The sequence below is a fragment of the Ambystoma mexicanum genome, chromosome 12 (genome assembly GCF_040938575.1).
Source record: "Ambystoma mexicanum isolate Mex_15411 chromosome 12, UKY_AmexF1_1, whole genome shotgun sequence".
Classification (NCBI taxonomy): domain Eukaryota; kingdom Metazoa; phylum Chordata; class Amphibia; order Caudata; family Ambystomatidae; genus Ambystoma; species Ambystoma mexicanum.
Window position 1 is genome coordinate 88,915,459 of NC_090936.1, and position 21,002 is coordinate 88,936,460.

At 46.2% G+C, this 21,002-nt stretch overlaps 1 protein-coding gene across 1 annotated transcript in view; it reads left to right on the top strand.

The window, feature by feature from the left end:
- The window catches only part of ARMC10 (armadillo repeat containing 10), a 224,538-nt gene that overhangs the window by 41,836 nt on the left and 161,700 nt on the right, over positions 1-21,002 (top strand). The window contains exon 3 of the mRNA XM_069628061.1: positions 6,553-6,687. Within this exon, the coding sequence (XP_069484162.1) occupies positions 6,553-6,687 (135 nt within the window). The remainder of the gene's footprint in view (positions 1-6,552; positions 6,688-21,002) is intronic.

Below are 21,002 nucleotides of genomic sequence, written 5' to 3' on the forward strand. Positions count from 1 at the left end.
TCAGCTAACAAGTGTGGCCTCCTAAACATCTGTCCACCAGGCCAGAGTTTAGAAATCCATTGTAACAAGTGGGTGTCCCGCAATAGAGCAAATCTAGAGCTTTGAGCCAAGTTTGTTACTCCACCGGTCCCTATGACCATGTTATTGCAATGCAAAGACTCAGTCGCATACCTGCTTGTAAAGCCCATGGTGGAATGTGGAAGCTGCTCCAGAGTTGCAGGGAAATCCTGTAAATGGTAGAAAGGAAGATTAATGTACCCTAGAGTGGTCACCAAAGGGCATCCTCTGGGGAATAAAACTCTTAGTGGAACTCGGCTTGCGATGGATGTCGGGGATAGACTTGAATCCCGGGAGAGGAGCAGGGATGGACTAGACAACGTGGAAGAGTTAGAAGGAACATGAAGAGACAAGAGGGATGAAGCAACACAAACGGAAGAGGATGAGGAAACCAAAGTGACAGCACAGCATGATTGACCAGAGGGTTGTGATGTGAGGCAGCTTCTTTGGCACCTGTTCTGTTACAGGTTGCGTACGATGTGGCGTGGCAGCGTCACAGCAACCTCTGCCATCATAGCTGCGTGGTGTCATGGGTGCCATCTTGCCTGGGGATGTGGAGAAGCGTTCTGATCTTTTGCCCCATGCACAAGGAAGCTGCCAGCATCTCCACAGAGACCAAGGCTTCATTGATGAAGACCTGACACACTCTTCACAGATAACTCTTCTCGACTCACCATTTTGGATCTTATGATTTGTAGAGGAACAGTGCACTAGTAGACGTTGTGCTGCCAGGGCTGTGTAGCCATGTTGGAGTACCCTAGGAACACCGAAGAGGAGTTGGGACTCCTGCCTGACCACAGTATGGCAACTGGGCCATTTAATGCCTCTGCATTTTGGACCGAGGTTGAAGGTGGGCAGGATTACCCATTAGACTTTATAAACCAATGAGATGGACGCAAAGGAAGATACATTGGGGATAGCTAATACCAAATCTGTATATTTCATCTACAATGTGAACCTAATGCAGAAAAGTATTTTGTTCCAACGTCCTGTTCCCGCACCTCCTGGATCACACTTGCATAATTCTGTGTTGCAACAGCTGCTTGGCAATCCAAATTGCAGGTATTGGTGAAATGCAATCCTGTTACTATATGGGCTACACAGCCATTTCTGGGAGCAACCATGCATGCCTGGTGCATTACAAAATCACTATGAAGTTGAAAAATGTATGGCTATTTTTGATGAAGTTCAGTATTACGTTTCATCAAACTAGTTTCTTTGTAATGTGATGGTCTCATCTTTGGGGAAAGCACAAAGCGGTTCTGGATGCCGTTGCGGGTCAGGGGAAGCAGCCAGGCTCTGATGCAAACCCTGTAGTTGGCAAATGGAGGTTCCCTCGGAGCACCCTCAATCATGTCTCAAAAAGTTAGTTATGTTGCTTGCAACCATTGCTTGACAGGAAGCCTCCTATTGCTCCTTCCTGGGAAAAGTGTCTTGTGAGACATGAGTGGATTCAGTTGTGCATTTATTGGGGGGGGAACAGTGTAAGAGGAAATGCACTGAGAAAATCAGCCCCAGAGAGGCTTTCATATTAATACAGCAGAACTGGGAGATTTAGAGGCCTGGGCGAAATCCTCCACTTTGGGAGCGGGACTCTGTCACGGGCGCACTTCAAGCACACAAGCCCGTAAGTAGATTCCTGAGGCCTACTTGAAATACAAGTCAGAGTAGGGTAGATGGGTGCAAACACCACATCTGCAAAGCATGAGTATGTACAAAGATGGCCTGAGCACAAACTTGCAGCTTGTGCAGCAGGAATGAGGAATCCCATGGCCTCCATAACACTGGTGCTTGGTGCCAAGTTGGCGGACAACCTTCTTGAACCCTCTGGCTATGGGTTCTGCAGCTAGAGCGGAATAAGATTATCGGAAGTGCCAGGTCACTGGAGCCTAAGTGAGAACAATGGACATTATACAGACACTGTTACACCTTTACCAATCAGATAAGCTGGAGTTAGTGGTAGGACAGACCCACCAATACGGACCCTCATAACAATTAGTGCTCCAGTCAAACTGTAAAATGAGGCAGAGACTGCCACTGCATAAGTTTGGACCGAATTAAAGCTTGTCGGCATGCGAGCAGTGAGAGGAACCAAGGAGGGATGAGTGGACCAGGCTGTGGTAAATCCAAGAAGGCTGCACATTGGAAGAGCAGAGGACCCAGAGCTGGCTAAACAATTTGGGCCATACTATAAGAAAGTGACTATTGCAGGAGAGAAGAGCCTGCTGGAAACCTTACCCTCGAAGCTGACAGGGGCCAGAAGATATGATGGAGTGAGAGGCGAACCTGTAGGAGGTGCTGCCCAGGAATGTGGTTGTTGCCGCAAAGTCACTGGAGGGACAGGGGAGCTTCGAACGTGAAGAGTATACCTACTGCTGATAATGAGCTCAAGCCCAGGTTGGTGGTTGTGGTGGTCAGTGGAAGAAAAGCCTACCCATAAGGCAATAGGGGGAAAATGCAAAAGAATCTGTAGAAACCCTTAGACAAGAGGGGGAAAACCCTGCAGGGGTTTGGCTCTATAAAAGAGGTGGCATGCCCCAAGGTCTTCTGATACAGGTGCATTGGATGGGTGCAGATACCCCATATGCGTGTAAACCAGAGAAAGGACAGGACTTTGAGACTAAGGACTCTGATCCCCTTTCACACACATTGAGACACTCCTCCATCTGGACACTGTTGCCTTATCTCAAAACCTGCAGTCATTTACCAACCCAACCGGAAAGCCAGTGGACCTAGGCTGAAGGAGGCCGCTGGCAAGAAAAACGGTACCTCAACGAAGTGATGGGAGAGTGAAGGAAAGGGCAGACACTCGCTCATCCTTCTGTCCACTTTGATCCTATCCTACCAATTGACTCTCCTTCCCTAATCTAAGGAATGCATGGTTTGTTATCTGTATCAACAAAGTTGGTTTATTTGAAAATAAAACTCTTGTTTTACCTCTTGCTGTGTCTCTCCTCCTTTACTTTTCCCATGTGAGAGTCGGCTAAATTAAGGAGTGTGGTCAGAACGTCTAGTGAGAATTGGTCAGCAGCTAGCTAGCATGGGCTTGACTGAACTGAATACATATTAGCCATCCAACAACCAATAAGAGAATTCTACACAATTCAGCCAATATACTTCTATTTACCCCCACTACTATGGATCCTCTTGATCCAGGCCCTTGAAGCTTGCCTTAAAGTAACCCATACAGTCTACCCTAAAGAAACTCTAGACTCTGATGGAGACTTACAAGACTCTACGAGCCTCTTACCAGATCCTTACCCTCTGTCAACAAAAGATCCAATAACCAGAAGGTAAATATCACCCACCTTAATATCCTGAGGCCTCAAACCATTACCACTAAAACAAAACCTACTCGTTCCGTGGTAGTAGCCTCTTCTCTTGAAGAAGCACTAATAAATGCCAGATCCCTGACTGCGCATTCCACGGATATCTGTGACCTGATATTGGCCGATAATTTGGACTTTCTCGCTATCAGAGTCCTGGCTGCACGACGCAGCAGGACCCCTACTCTGATTAGCAATCCCGAATGGTTATACCATATTGAGATAGGACAGAAATAAGATGCGAGGCGGCGGCATTGCCTTCATCGCTAAAATCAGCCTAGGTATGAGAACGACACCTACCCTAGTTACTGACTCATGTGGAATGCTCACTATCAAACTTCCACTACTTTACTCCCAGACATTGACTATCCACCTTATGTACAGACCACCTGGCCCCATTGAAACATTTGAGGAAGATAATAACAACTTACTCTCCAATCATCTTAAAATCTCTAAACAATTACTCGTCCTAGGGGACTTTAATCTGGGATACAATGACCCTCTAGACAAACACGCCACCACCATTGGCAATACCCTCGCTGAATTGGGCATAACGCAAAAAATTACTGAACCCACCCATATTAAAGGGAGAATTCTTGATTGGCTGGCAGATTACAGCTGCACTGCCAACATCACATCCATCTCTCCTCAACTGTGGACAGACCATTTCCTCTTGTCCTTTGAGCTCTCCACCTCTAGACCACTTCCTCTAGCTCCTACCATGGCCCCACCATGTCTAACCAGGAATAAAAAGAGTATCACAATAGATAAAGTGATTCCTGCCATTCTATCTACTCTTAACCAATTAGCTGATCACCTGGACCCGGGAACGCTCGTTGACAAGTACAAAAAAATTATGTTAACTACACTCGACAACATTGCTCCTCTAAAACTCAGACCGAGTAAACCCAAATCCCATCTAAATAAATGGTTCACCCCCGAATTAATGGATTTACGACAATTTAAGAGGAGTTGTGAAACCTCATGGAGGCTAATCCCCTCAGAAGATCACAAAAATTAACTAATGGAAATCTCTTCCCTCTACAAAAAGGAAATCCACCTGGCCAAACGCAACTCGTATAATAAGCATATACCCAACGCTAATTCGAGCATGAGGGGACTGTTTACTATCCTCAAGGAATTAGTCACCTATCCCCATTCCGGATACATGTTCCAAAGATAAAACATGGGGGCTCAGATATACAACAAGCATTATCAAATTAAGTAACTATGCTCCAAAACAAAAGAGCTAAGAAAAAAGCCTCACTCAATCTACCATCCCAGGCTAACAATATGAATACAGACCCCGCCTCAAAGGTACATGACTCAGTTGTTCAATTCATGTTCACAAAAACCTTCATCCTTGAGGTAGAGAAAGTCATCCTCTCTCTCAAGCCATCCAATTGCCAAGGTGACCTTTGCCCTGCCCAGCTCATAAAAGATGCTGCCAGAAATCTCTCCCCATTTGTATCTAAACTTATCAATGCTTCACTTGCATCGAGCACGGTGCCTACCAACCTGAAACAATCTTGGGTACTGCCTCTGCTTAAAAAGCAAACCCTAGACCCACTCATACCTACAAACTACCGTCCCATCACGACAGTCCCATTTTTGCTAACAATCCTTGACAAGATTGCCTACAACCAAATAAAAAAATTCCTGGAACAACATAAGCTCTAAGGCACACGTCAATCAGGATTCCGACCCCAACACGGCACTGAGACTGCCCTCATCAATTTGAAGGCACAAATAGATGAGTTATGAGACAAGGGTAAAACAGCCCTTCTCCTACTATTTGACCTCTCGGCCGCATTCGACCTCGTCGACCACAAGGTCCTTTGCAGCCACTTAGACTCAGCTGCACGTTTTTCCAGAGAGGCTATCACCTGTATTGAGTCCTTCCTTAGCGATAGGACTATGAGGATGTTCTCCCCTTCGGCAGCAGCAGACCCGATCCCCATACAGTGCGGAGTTCCCTAGGGTTCTTGTGTCTCCCCTACCATATACAACATATTTACTAAGCCCCTTTTTGATGATCTGGACCTTCTTGGTATCACCTACACTAATTATGCAGATGATACCCAGACTCTCCTCCCGCTTTCTGGGGACTACAATAAGGATTTGGCCTTGGTAAATAGGGTGTATCTCATCATTCAGGCATGAATGGCTACCCACGGTTTATGCCTGAATGATGATAAAACGGAGCCAATCATCCTGGGTATTCACTTTAATCTTAAAGAACGAGGCCAAATGTACACCTCCTTTGAGAATGATGGCCATATCATTAAGGTGGCTAAGGAGGTGAAGACACTTGGCTTTTACCTGGACTCCACCCTCTCCTTCGCTAAACGGGTGAAATCCCTGGCATCAACTACAGCTTACACATGTAAGGTCATCAGAGCAGGTAAACACTTTATCTCAGATGACAACTGCTTTATCTTAGCTAGAGCCCTTATTCTGTCCTGGCTCGACAATTGTAATGCCCTATACATCGGTGCTAAAGAATCTATTACCCACAGAATTCAAATCCTACAAAATAATGCCTTGAGAGCAGCTCTCGGCGTGCCTAAAAGATCTCACATATCTAAGATAAGGCGACAAAATAACTGGCTGTTTACACAAAACAAAACCTACTTAAAAGTTTCATCCCTTACTCGCAAAGCTTTGAATAATGCAGCACTCAGCTATCTTACGGATAGATTCCTAAAGAGAAGCTCCACCCGACGGTCAAGAATTACCAATGTCAATAGCCTGATCATACCAAGATTTAGGATGACCAAGGCCGGGGGCGCCAGCTTCCTGGTCCGAGTGGCCCAATTATGGAACTCATTGCCACATCCTCTATGAGAGGAGCAGCCTTATCTCAAATTCAGATCCAACTATATCAATCTGCTGAAGGCTTCCGACAACTAGTTTCTTACTAGCTTATACAAGATTCCCCATACCACCTTGGCTGTACATATGCCCCGTCCTGTTGCCCATCTGTACATGTTCCCTTTTGTCTAGTTTTTTGATGTATCATTTGTATATATTCCATTTTGTTTATAATCTGTAACCATGTAACTTCAAGCCTTGCATATTCTGTACTGTTGCGCCCCGGTTACCTTCGGGTTACTGCGCATTATAAGTGAATAAAACAAACATATCTCTGTACATGTATGTCCTTTAGGAACTGATTCGGAATTTCGGTGGCATTTTCATCATTGGGAAGCTGCTCTCCGATCCCTCCCCTGAAGTTAAAGTCCAGGCTTTGAATGCACTTAACAACTTGGGCATGAACGTGAGAAATCAGGAACAGATAAAGGTAAGGTGCTTTAAGGCTTGTATTGATGCAGGTGAGGTGTAGCCAGAAACTTGCAGTCAAGTTATGAGTCAACCGCTTGGGGCGATCACTTTGATTATGGTGAGCAGATGTTAACACTCAAAATCCAAGTCAAAGCAAACCTCATCATGTGGGCTTGAGTTCATGTTGCTGTAAACCCGAAGTCTTCAAACTTGTATTATGCTGATCTTCCCCTTGAGTAGAAATATTGTTTCAGGCACTCCACAAGCCATATATAATTATATACTCTATTGAAACAGTCACCGGAAACCTGCTTTTAAGAGCTTAACCCCACACCGCCATCCTTCGGGACCCCCCCCTGGAGGAGCCAACCCCACAGTTTGAAGACCACCTCTCTAGACTCTTTTTGCTTCAGTCTCTGATGGAGAATGAAGATCACCCAGGCTTACTGCGCAGGGAGTCTTGATTCATTTAAAGACACAGAGGCGAGCATTATGCTTCAACTTCCCATTATTTGTACTCTTCAGCAGTTTTAAATCTTAGTACTTTGATGTCGCCAGCAGCCACTTTAGAATGTTGTTTTATATATAGGGGATTTGTAAGGAGCCATATGGTGCATGTGTTCTTTTCAAAGCACAGGGCACTTGCTCTCTAGGTGTCATATGGGCACAATAGGTACAGTGGGGCTTTTCCCATTGGAAATCAGGGAGCACTGTTGATCACAAATAGGTGCAACTGTAATTTTTCCAAAAGAGATTTCTTTGCAAAATTAGAATGCTAGGTGCTTGAAAGTCCAAAGGTGAGTGTGCAGATACTGAAAAAGTGCCCGTCATTGCAGGTCCAAAACAAGTGAGCCTAAATAAGGAAGCGTCCACCCTGTCACCTATAAAGAGATGTGTACACATGTTGCTTCTTCTTTCCTTCTACTGCTTCACATGATGACCCTTGTTCTAGAAAGACTTGTTAATAAGCTGTGCAGTTTAGGGATGCGAGAGTAAGAGTGGTAAACGGGGTTAATTAAACAATAGTCTGCCCTAAAATGCAGCATTTTAACCCATTATTTTAAAATATAAGAACCCCCACCCACCCCCATCTCCCAAAACCCCTTGATTGGTTCGGACTCCCTCACTACTCTCGATCGCTATGGCGTATCTGAGGAAAATATTCCCCTTCACCTAAAAAAAATTCACCAGCTTCCGCTGGCCCTAGGACTGTTTTGGGAGCATGGTGGGGGAGCCCAGGGACTGTGGTGGGAGCAGGATGGGCGGGGGGGGGGACAAGGGATAGTGGTGGGAGTAGGATGGGCAGGGGCGGAGCCAGCATCAATATTATTTGGGGGGGGGGCTGGATGGCAGTTTTGAAAACTGTTAGTGAGACGGGACATAAAACCTATTGCGCTACTGATTTCCCCCCGTCCCACTGCACCCTCCCCAAGCCCAAGAGGATGAGTAGATATAACGCCTTGCTCTGGCCCATTAGATGCATCTTTCACTCCAACTCACCAGAGGCACAGCCAGGATTCTGTAACAAGTGGGGCCTGGAGCTCACGTAGTAGGGCCCACACTAAGAAGAGCCCGCAGAAGGAAGGGCGCTTGTTCTGCCCCCAGCAAAATGCACAGGAGTGACAGAGTAGTGAGGGAGGGTGCACCAATCAAGGGGTGGGGGAGGGGTGTCCCATTGAGAAAGGTTTGCAAATAATGGGTTAAAATAGTGCAATTTACAATACACTTTCTATGATAAATTAGGTAAAAAGCCACACAGTTTACAATCTGTTTTGTAGGGTAAGACATCAAAAGTATGTTAGATGCAAAGCCACCAACAATGCACAGGAGCATTTTCAAACACATTTTCATAATGCCTTTGCCCACGATATGCCAGGACCCTGCATTTTCATGTTGATTGTGCTCACATGTCCATTCTGGTGCACCTATATATGCCACTATTCCCACAAAGGAAAATATTCATGTTTGCTTTGTCCATAATGCCAGTAAGGATACTATAACAAAAAATATTTATGCCTGTTCTGCCAATGCATGCCAGTATCCCCATGTAAGAACTTACTCATGTTGGCTTTGCCTTAATGCCAGTGTAAGAAAGCCATTCCACAGTAAGAAAACATATCCTTGCTGGCTACACAAATCCGCCACGTCCCATATAAGAACTCTCATGTTGTATTTGCTCCTTAACGTTAGTAAAAACAAAATGTCATGCCAAGGTAAAAAAAAAGCGTTGCCTTGCAAGCTGCACGAATGCCCCCACTCCAATGTAAGAATACTTATGTTGCCTTTGGCCTGAACACCAGTAATAAACTGCAAAGTCACAGTAAGAAAACATGCTTTTGCTGGCTAGCATGTTGTGGTAATCTGAGTGTGATTCGCAGGTTGAAAATTCAGCCTTCCATACTTCAAAGTGACCTCCCTGATCTCTGCCCTCTGCCCTCCTCTACGGACCTTGTACTATGATGTTTCTTTTGCACCTTGTTGCCTCTCTTACTCTGTACTGTACTGTGTTTTCTCTGCTCACTAAGTTGTGCCAGCGCCGTGATACTGGCGGGTTTGGGCGCTGTCAATATATGCAATAAATAAATAAAGCTCATTAAATGAGTGCCAACTTTGGTTGGGTGATGCATGTTATATAAATATGTTCTCTGTACAGCGCGTTGGCGAAAGCTCTATATAAATGACATATCATTACACAAATCCCCCATAAAAAAACACTTACGTTGCACTCCTCATGTTATATTCCTCCATGTACGAATATCTATGTTGCCTGTTGGGTCCGTTTTTCTGAAGTGCTACAAACTTCTTCAAAACCATTCAACTGAGGCAGTACAAGACTCCACTCTTAGTATAAGACTGTACCACCTGAGTACATGGCAGCGTAGGCAGAGCAGCCAGGCTTATCCTAGGAGGGAGAGAGGGCAGTAGACACAGTACAAGTGAAATTGTAATACAAATGATTCAAATAAACACTGAAACACTATGTATTGTAAAAATAAAGGATTTATTTAAATACAGGTAGGCCCAGATAAATCTAGGGGTAAGTAAGTACTAAAACATTATAAGAAATCGCAGTATAAAAACAAAACACTATACTTGAAATCCACAGACCCAAGTATAAACCTTATTTGGAACACCTAACAGTAGTTCTAGGGAAGTGAAAACCTTGTTATACACATTTCGTATAGGTCACACCTATTATTTGGGAGTAAAAGACCAATGGTTACTTTCAGATTACATTCGGTAATACAAGGGCAGTAGGCCCTTCCAGTTGTACAGTGACTCTTGGAACAAATCACATAAACAGTCAACTGGACAATATACTTTTGTTGAATAGTGAAACACTTATCCTAGGTGCAATAAAAACCTATAACTACTTTTGTCATCACACACAGTTATACCAGGTGAGTAAAACCTTAGGATGTAATATACAATTACAGATGCTTTTGGAATCGGGGAACCCCAGATTGAGGTACGCAATAATTCTGGCAACTTATTTGGGATGCCACACAGCTAACGCAAGGTAAGTAAAACCCACATACTTTAACTTCACAATTAAGGTGAAAGTAAAACCCAATGTCACACTTTACTGAATATTTATTCTAGGTAGGCAACAACCTAATGTAGACTTATTAAGGACAGGCTAGCAGCAAGTCTGGGGAAGCAAGACCCAGTTGGAGGACACTCGTACAATTACCCAAAAGGAATAATCTGGTGAAACCAACACATTACTTTTGTAAAGAGGCACAACCTAATCACAGCAGAGTAAAATACCTTCACATCTACTTTCTATTAGACTGGCAAAACAGTGGCCAAGGAAGAAACAATGTTAACCATACTCTTAAGAATAGTGCATCACACATTCAGGATCAGTAAGAACTTTTGTAACTGTTCACTCTTAGAATTACAGTTAGCAACAAACTCTTTACAAGTAAGTAAAACGCTTGATTTCTTTTCTAGGCAGAAGTCCCAATCCCTTCAAAGTCTTTCCTTTATTCTTGAAGCATGAGTGTTCTCAGTGGCAGAAGGGTGGTCACTAGGACGTGTGACCAACAGGCAGTGTTAGAATAAGTTATTTAGTAGCAAAAGTCAGAGTTCCTTAGGAAAACTGGGCAAACAGGTGAGTATTTTACTTCTAGGGTTAGAAGAGGGTCCAGGGGCTTCACAGAAGACACCCCAGCAGGATTCTAGTAGTGGGACTGGGTGCACTGGATGAGGGACCTCCCAATAAGAGAAAACACTCCAGGACTACACAGAAATCCTAAAAGGCTTAAGGTAAGTATATACCCAAGCCAACACAGTACCTCAGCAATGAAGAAGAGATTGCAGTAGGAGAACTTCAGGGACTGCAGCCAAATACCCGGTCAGTGGATTCCTTGTCCTGGAGACTGAACACTAGACGTCAGAGGGGACTTTGAAGCAGGATCGATGATGAAGGCTCTAGGCAAGATTTCCCTCGCGGCTGAATGCGGTTCTGCGGATTTGGCGTCTTTTAAAGGAGCACAGAAGAAGACAGAAAATCGTGGTTGAATTCTAGTTGTTTAAAAGGTCCAGCAATCTTGGACTTGATTCGTGTTTCTGGAGATACACCAAGATGCCCACGAAGTTTCAGCAAGATTCGGAATTCAGAAAAGACTGTGCACCGCACAGTGGCTGGAGGTCCCAGGGTATTGGGGTATTGCAAAGTCGCAGCAAACCGTGGGATGGCTCAAAATGCAGGTGGTCTTGAGTCTAGTGGGTCTCACCAGGCTCTGGGTTTGGGTCGTTTTCAGAGACCCCAGGTCGATTGGAAAGAAGGGCTGCAGCAGGCTCCGATTACACAGCAGGCTCTCCAGTGGCTGGAAATCATCTCCGCCGCTTTTCCTTCGTCATCCTCTTCGGTTTTCTGTTCCAGTGGTCGACATGACTTCAGCTTCAAGGTTTCCAGTATTTATCAGGAACTAGAGCACAACCTCTGCATTCTCTCCCAGCATTTTACAAGAAAGGGGCATCTAGTTGTCCAATCAGGACAGCCAGCGGTGTCCGGTCAAATGGTCGAAAATAAAAGATCGAATGACCATTTGATCGAAAGTCAAATGGTCGGAAAAAAAATGGTCGAATTTTTTTATGTATTTATTTATATATTTTTTTTAGTTTTGTTTGGTAAAAAAAATTAATATAGAAAAAGAGGGGTTGGGGGAACCCCCCCCCCCATAAAAAAAAATCGACCATTTTTTCGACCATTTGACTCTCGATCAAATAGCATTCGATCATTTGGTTTTCGACCAAATGACCTACAACCACAGCCAGCCACCCACTGGGATTCGTCCCAGTTGAAGCAAGGCGTAAAACAAAGGTTGGGCAGGTTTTGGACTCCTCCCCCACTTCCTGTGCTTACAGACTGACTGGAGCCTGGGCGGGGTGTCCAGGGGTACTCCCGCCAAAGACAAAACTCACACAAAGGTATTTCCCGCCCTGGATGTCAGGGGAAGGAACAAGAAATGACAAGAAACACTAAAATGGCAGAAAAAGAAGACAGGGGCCATTTTGGTAAAATGAGCACCCTTAGGTGCCTTTACTGCAGCTGTGATAACAGCCTGCGGTAAAGGTGCCCCAAATTAGTAAAAGGTATCACTGCCACCAGCCATTAAAAGTAAGCTTGTCAGTTTTAGTGTGAAAGGGGATACATTGTATCTCCCCAGCACTCCACATAAGGTGGGGTGTGCTGGTTTCACCGAATAAAATATAAAGGGGATCCAAAGATCCTTTCTACCTTTTTGTGAACTGTAGTTCACTCAAGGTTAGCACAAGAAAGTTAAATGGCGAGCCCCTAGGGCAACCCAGCAACAACAGGCACTTATTGCTAATAAACTGTTAAACATGATAACTTTAAAAAGACACTATGGAGAGTCTTCAAAATGACACCCATAAAAAGAGTTAAAGATTACGTGAGTGTGGAAAAAGGTTCCCACTCACTGAGGTATTTATGAAAAATATCCCACTAGAAAAGCAAAATGTTCTGGGGTTGAACCAGGAAAGGAAGATTTACCAGCTCTGTGGAAATCTTACCTAACATTGCCTTTGACTTTCACGCCAATAAAATAAAAAGCCATGTCAAAATGAGGAAACGGGCCCTCCCCATGGAAGAACACTCATGTTGGCTTTGCCCTTAAAGCGAGTACAACATTGCGTGCCACAATAAGACCCAGCCAGCCCCACTTAGTATTCCCCCACCTCCACCATCACATAAAAACACCCAAGTTGGCTTTCCTTTACCCAAAAATGGCAGTAAAACATGCCATGCTCTCGTCAAAGAATGTACATGCTCTATTGCCCGTCCCCAGGCCCCAGTTTGCATACACAGAGATATAGACTCATTCAGAAACATTCACCCTCCAGTCTCGCACCTACACCAACACCGCTGATCTGTCATTCACATAGCACCCATAACATTTAGACTGTGCACTCATTAACACGCGCAGTCACACCCATGTACACCATTCACACTGCATTCATTCACAGGTGTGCACTTGCAGACACCTCCTGGCATGCAAACATACACCCACTTGCACACTCCCTCGCATGCATGCATGCATGCATGCACGCATACATGCATGCATACATACATACATACATACAATCCCAGCATGCACCCAAATACACTTTTTGTTAATTGTAAATATTGAAAGCATGGGCCATGTAAAATCTGAGCCAGCAGTTAAGCCTTTAGCTGCAACATGGGGGTTAGGGGGGTGACTACTGATCTCCCCTGGCAGGCGTTTGTCCTCGGCCTCTACCTTCACTTCAATGCCAGTTTTCTCACCTCAGAGAGTGGTGCATTTGCTTAAGTAAATACACCACTCTCCGAGGTGAGAAATGTGACGGGTTGTAGTGGTCTGAGCCCATGCTAGGTGTAACAGCAGAGGGATGCCTGCTGCGTCAAAGTGGGGGGGGGGGCCCTTAGCCCTCCCAAGCCCATGCCCGGTGCCGCCCCTGAGGATGGGGAGAGTCCGGGCTCGGGGTGGGATGAGGGAGTCAAGAGACTGTGATGGGAGAAGGTGGGGGAGCCCAGGGATTATACTAGGAGCAGGGTGCGGCAACAGCACGCTATGGTTCATAGCCATTTGGACTTATTGTTCATTTGGCATTTTGGGGGGGGGTCCTAGACTGCCCACATTTTGCTCAGGGGGGCCCATGCCAAAAAAGTTTGAAGACCACTGGGTTAACCGATGGCGTTTGCCGGCTTACGTTTGTGGTAATTTCAAATGTGTGTTAACTCCTCAGAGTTGGTTAGACTGTGCAATACATAGGAATATTTTGAGACTTCTGGGTTATAGATACAGATTTACTGCTGTCGTTTGAGGTACGGTTTCATAGTTAAAGGCCTACCTTGTATTTAAAATCCATAGTCTTAACTACTTTATGTAAAGGCTACTTCTGAACACAGCGGTTATGCATTGTGTTGTTGTTCTCCTGGCAGTGCTGAGCATGCAGTTCAATGTCATCCAAGACACATGATAAACCCAGCAGCGATGCCATTTGCCTGTTTAGCATGGGGCAACTTCTGTGAAGATGGCCAAACTGATTTCTGGATGGGACACTTCAGACTTTTCTTTACAGCTGTGTAACAAGGTGTGTACCTTTGGCACGCAGTTTTCTATTTCTCACGGGCTCTTGCACATTTGGAGTTTCTCTTCACCCTTTTTGGAGTACCTCAGACCTCCAAAATGTGGGGCAAGGGAGAGTAAGTAGCGCTTGCCTCTGAAAATCATGTTATTGTCCACCTGTGGGAACTCTGTGCTTGACTTCAGCCTTTGGTTTAGTTTCATTTAATGTTAGTTTTTATAGTGCGACCCAAGCTTAAGAGCAGGGGAGCCCTTTACAACGTGTGTAAGCCTGTGTAGGGTATGGCATTTTCTTGGGCAGTAGCGCGGTACTGTTGGCAGAAGGGTGGAAAATGTGGATTTAATTGTGGGGAGGTATTGATGTAAAAGCCGCATGTCCTCTCTTTTTACGGAACTGTAGGATGGTGGGGTTGTGCGGAACCAGTAATGGGGTAGAGTTCTCAAGGTTTGGGGTATGGCGGGAGAAGGACTGTTTGCGGCTCTCCTCTTCACAAGCTGGGTTTGCCTCCAACCTTTTCTTTGTACTATTTTTAAAATAAAAAGGAGAAGCACAGCATAGATAATCAAACACGTCTTGGAATGCTAAATGTGAAACAATAAATGAAGACTGATAAAGCCAATATCTTTGGCGTTTGTATAGTGAGATGGCACACACTGGCACTCTATGCCCAGGAACCCACACTATTAGCCAGCTACTGCATGGCTAGGGAATCCTCCCATTGACAAGATGGTGAATTAGGATATGCTCGTCATCATGTGTCGGGTACTGACACTAGTAGTCCAGGTACTCAGGCTTTGTCTCCAAAGGGATGTCGCCCTTTGAAACACTTGTGTATAGGCGCGCCATAAATGCCATGTATCATATCAAATCATATCAAGATCCCAGATACTCGTGCCCTTGACAGGAAGCATAGCAGTGCCAGATTCGATTGGGGATTAAAATCACTGAGCTGGTCGTCCCTACTTGCCGCACAAGAGAGCCCTGTTAGCGTAGCATAGCTTCTACATGCTGCTATTTTTGACTCCAAGACAGCTGATCTTTTAGAAATATATTCTTGTAGAAAAACAATCCCAATAATAAATCAACCAGACTGCTTGCTCATAAACCTGTGTTTAATACTGTAACATGATGCATCACTTTTCACATTCCGTCTCTGTTTGGCCGCATCAAATTGCTGAAAATATACGTTCTCCAAAGACATTGATATATATACCATGCGTTATCTACACGCTTCCTGAGAAATCATCCTTCTACTGAGCTGTCCATGCTCAACAATTGATTATCCAAATAGCCCTTAGTTCCTTCCCACATATCTTAAGCTGTGCAGCTTTCGAGTATGTGATTAAATCTGGACAGCCAATTACTCCCCTGCTACATCAGGCCTAGTGCAAATGATGGTCTCTGACGTCCTAGGTTTTTTGTCTTTCCAGGTTAAACAGGCTTTTCTTTTTAAGTGTAATTGGATAATTTCTCAGGAAGCGTGTAGATAAAGCATGGAATATATATAAATGTCTTTGGAGAACGTATATTTTCAGCAATTTGATGCGGCCAAACTGAGAGATCAAATGTTTCCTCCACATCGGCAGGCCAGTCTTCATAGCCTTGGAAAGGGGATAATAAATCTGTAAATGTCCTTGAATGTATGTGTCTTGTCAACCCCCTAGGTAGGTAATATACTTTCGAAGGGATTGTGTCCTCCGACGTATTCCTTATCTTAGATAGAAATCCTTCAGCTTTGCTGGCCTCGGAAAATTTTTTCGCCAGAGGGCGCTGCGCGTCGATGATCGCCGAGTCGATGACCCTCGACGGCCTCCGTGCCGACGTCGACGTCATCCTGCCTATAAAGGCCGCGCGCAGCGTCCGTTGCTCAGTTCCGTTTTTCCGCGCTTCGTTGTGCCTCGGAACACCGTTGCTCAGTTCTCGATATAATATCTAACCTCGATATCGATGGCATCCTCCTCCGACCCGACGACCCCTCGGTCCGGTTTCAAAAAGTGCCGAGACTGCGGGAAGAAAATGTCGTTGACGGACCCTCACAGGGTCTGTTTGTGGTGTCTGGGAATCACGCACCAGAGTTCGGAGTGTGAGGAATGCCTTTCCATGACGGCGAAAGCCTTGAAGGAGCGTAGGGGGAAGCTCGAGAGAGGTAGGTCAACTTTAACTTCCTCGAAAGCTTCTTCGGTAGAGTCGAGACGTTCGTCTCCTCACCATAAAAAACACTCTCGTTCTAGATCACGAAGTGGCTCCCACCACTCGTCGACATCGAGACACTCGAAGAAGAGACGTAGGAGATCCCCTTCGTCATCTTCGTCGAGTTCTCCTGAGAGAGTTCATTGCCCCACAAAACGCAGCTCGCAAGCTGAGTGGGAGGAATTCAGGAAAAAGATGCTAAGCGTCTTCGAGAAAGCGGCCTCGTCCCCCTCGAAGACAGCTGAGGGTGATACCCCGGGTAAAAAACCCAAAAAATCTAAACGCCGCGAGTCGCAGTACCCGGCGGAAAAGTCAACCCGAAAGCGCCTCGAGCCATCGGGAGATAAAGCATCATCGACGCCATCGTCGAAAACTCCTTCGAAACAGAGGTCGGCGCCATCGACGCCGTTGTCGAAGGATTCATCGGCGCATCAGTCGATCGAGTCGACGCCGACGTCGACGCCGATATCGACGCCGGTGAAGGAAAGAACCACGGCTACTCCACAGCCAACGGTTAGACAAAAGACCTCCGACTCGACGCCGAGAACGTCGACGTCGTTCTCGAGCAGGACTCCGATCCTTTCGAGTTCCTCGAGGCCTAGTACACAATTCTCGACGCTTTTCACGGCGCCTTCGAGTACTTTCACGTCGGTGTCGACGACATCGACGTTTTCAAGGCCTGTGATGATGGCTCCTTCTGCATTGGAAATGGGGTTTATACCATTCCAAAAACCAAAGTATCCCCCTTTAACCTCGATTTTTGAGGAAAGGGAGGATTCAGACCAAGATATTGATTTACAGAGGACCACATCACCAGAGCCAGAGACTTTCGCCTCTGAGGAAAGAGGATTAAAAAATCTTCAGGATGCACTTCAGGAAGCTAGTGGCTTGGACACTTCTCCTGAAGCAGAATTTATCAAACCAGACCCAGGAGAACATGCGGAGACTCCATATAGAGCTCTGATGTCTAGAATCATAGAATTTATGGGTTGGTCTGCACCTTCTCCTGCCTTTCAGCAGGATGACCTCACTGACATACTGGACAAGGGCCCACAGGAGGATCCTGTGGTTCCATTTCACTCTGCTCTACAGAGAAGGATTTTGACAAACTGGGAAACGCCGGAAATTATCCCGGCAGTAAATAAAAAACTGTCAACAAAATACAGGGTGGCTAGTTCTGACCCTGAATATTTGTCAAAACACCCTACTCCTGAGAGCTTAGTTGTACAGGCTGCAACCTCATCAGGCAGCACATCTGCATACCCCACTGCTCCGCAGGATAGGGATGACAAAAAGTATGATGCCATGGCTAAGAAGGTTTTTTCTGCCTGTAGCATGGCGTTAAAGTCTATTAACGCGACCTGTACGCTCGCTAGGTTCAGCCACACCCTTTGGGAGTGCGCTTCATCAGCGGCTGACTGCCTCCAAGAAGGAGAGGAAAGGGACGCATTTTTAAACATCATCAGGGATGGTAAAGATGCGATGTGCGAGACCCTACAAACTGGCCTAGATTCTGCTGACAGTATCAGCAGGGCCATGGCGGCAAGTACCACAATCCGCAGGCATGCGTGGTTGAGGAAGTCTGGTTTTGCCTCTGACGTGCAGACCAGGCTTTTGAATATGCCCTTTGACGGTTCTACCCTCTTTGGAAAGAAGGCGGATGACAGTTTGGAGAAACTGCAAACGTCCAAGGCAGCAGCCAAGTCATTGGGAGCTGCTATCCGTCAGAATACCTTTCGTCCTTCGGGATCATCGTGGAGAGGACGGTCCTTTCGTTACTATTCCTCATATGGAAAGGGCAGAGGACGACCGGCTCAAAGAGGCCAAGGAAGATTTACCCGTGGTGGACGGGGTAGGGGAAAGAAAGCCGCACCCGCAGGAGCAGGAGCCACTTTACCTTCGGCAACTGCATCAGCCGCTTCAAAACCACTCTGAGGTCTCCCCTCACAGAACACCAGTAGGGGGCAGGTTAACTCACCATCTGACGGAATGGCAGGCTATTACGTCAGATGCTTGGGCTCTGGAGACAGTGGCCCAAGGTTACTGCCTGCCCTTCCTACATATCCCTCAGAGTCATCCACCGGGGAACAACCCTTTGAAGCTTCCAGATCCGCTCCTCTTGCAGGAGGTTTTAGACCTGCTAGAGAAAGGTGCCATAGAACTGGTACCTGTAGCGGAAAGGAACAAGGGTTGGTACTCCCCCTACTTCATAATACCGAAGAAGGACGGAGGACTGAGACCCATCTTAGACTTACGGGAATTGAACAAATTCCTCCGAAAGGACAAGTTCAAGATGGTGACTCTCTCTCAGATCCTTCAGGCCCTCCAGCTTCAGGACTGGTTGGTATCTCTAGACCTCCAGGACGCTTATTTCCATGTGCCGATCCATCCCAGGCACAGGAGATACCTGAGGTTCGCAATTGGCAGCTCTCATTATCAATTTCGAGTTCTGCCATTTGGGCTAACCTCCGCCCCGAGGGTCTTTACCAAGCTAATGTCGGTTGTGGCTGCAAGTCTAAGGAGGGAAGGGATTCATGTCTACCCTTACCTAGACGATTGGTTGATCAGAGCTGTATCTTCGGAACAGGTTCAGAGACAACTAGATTATGTTTGCCACTTCCTTCACAAGCTGGGCTTCTCCCTCAATTTAAAGAAGTCACAGATGATACCATCACAGAGACTCCAATTCATTGGAGCAGTCCTGGACACTTCCCTGGGAAGAGCCTTGCCACCAGAGGTGAGGGCTCGAGATATTCTGCAGATGGTCATCAGATTTCAGAATGCCCAATATCTCCCAGCCTACGACTTTCTGAGGTTGCTAGGCCTCATGGCATCCTGCATATTCCTCGTGCCGGAGGCTCGCCTGAGAATGAGATCCCTCCAGTGGGCACTGAGAACTCAGTGGTCACAGTTCTCAGGAAGGATGACAGATCTCCTTCGGATCCCGGTCAAAGTAGCCCGAGACCTTCAGTGGTGGGCCTGTCGGGAGAACATCCTGAAAGGAGAAATGTTTTGGCAACCATGGCCGGAGATAACAGTAGTCACGGATGCCTCACTCACGGGGTGGGGAGCTCACGCCAACGACTTGACCATCAGCGGTCGTTGGTCTCCATCGGAGTCCAGACTACATATCAACCTGTTGGAGCTGAGAGCCATCAGACTAGCGCTGAAGGCTTTTCTGCCGTCTGTACGGGGAAGAAACGTCCTAATAATGACGGACAATACAGTGGCCATGCACTACCTCAACAAAAGAGGAGGCGTAGGCTCACTACCACTGTGCAGAGAGGCGATGCAGCTCTGGTTTTGGGCAATTCAGGAAGGAATCTCTCTATCGGCAATTCACCTAGCCGGAGAGAAGAACTTGACAGCGGACGCTCTGAGCAGGCAGAGCACAGTCTCTCACGAGTGGGAGATAGCTCAGGAAGTCCTTCAAGAGATCTTCGCCCTTTGGGGAACCCCTCAAGTGGATCTGTTCGCCACCAGTATCAACAGGAAGTGCGACAGATTTTGCTCAAGGGAATTTCCCCCGAGAGGAGCTCTAGGAGATGCGTTCGTAGTGGACTGGGAGTTCCCACTTCTGTACGCGTTCCCTCCGGTCCCTGTCATTCCTCAAATGATCAGGAGGTTGAGAAGGTTTCGGAAGACCATGATCCTAATTGCCCCGGATTGGGCCAGGAGAACGTGGTACCCGGACCTTCTAGACATGTCCATCTGCCCTCCAATTCGACTGCCATACAGAGAGGATCTTCTCTCGCAGAAGGAAGGTCAGGTTCTCCATCCAGCCATCAAGACCCTCAACCTTCACGCTTGGTGTCTGAAAGGTTGAGGTACAAGGATTGGGACCTTCCGGATGATGTTATGGAGGTGTTGCTTTCGGCCAGAAGGCCGGCAACTAAAACTCTATACCGCTGCCGTTGGAACAAATTTTGCAGCTGGTGCAGAGAAAAGAATATTGAACCCTTTTCTTGTGGTACACCTATGGTGTTGTCATTCTTACTTTACCTGGCTAATTCAGGCCTACAGGTTGGCACAATTAAGGGCTATCTCGCAGCGCTATCAATCTTTAAGCGCACTGCAGAGGAGCCTTCATACTTCAAAATTCCATTGGTAATACAATACCTAAAAGGATTAACTAATGTTTATCCCCCGAAACCTTTTCAAGTTCCCTTATGGGATTTAAACCTAATTTTAAACTTCCTAAAGGGTGCCCCTTTTGAACCACTACACTCTTGTTCATTGAAGCTTCTCACCCTCAAAACTGTTTTGCTAATAGCATTGACATCTGCTAGAAGGGTTAGCGAGTTGCAAGCCTTATCGTGTAAACCTCCACATACAATCTTTTACAAGGACAAAGTTGTTCTTCAGGTGAAGCCTAACTTCCTCCCGAAGGTAGTCTCGGAGTTTCACATCACTCAGAAGATTATATTACCTTCTTTCTACCCTCCTCCTCATCCGGGGAAGGAGGAAGAGAGACTGCACAGGCTGGACCCTAAGCGAGCCTTGAGCTTTTATATCAGCAGATTGGCTAAGATCAGACAAGCA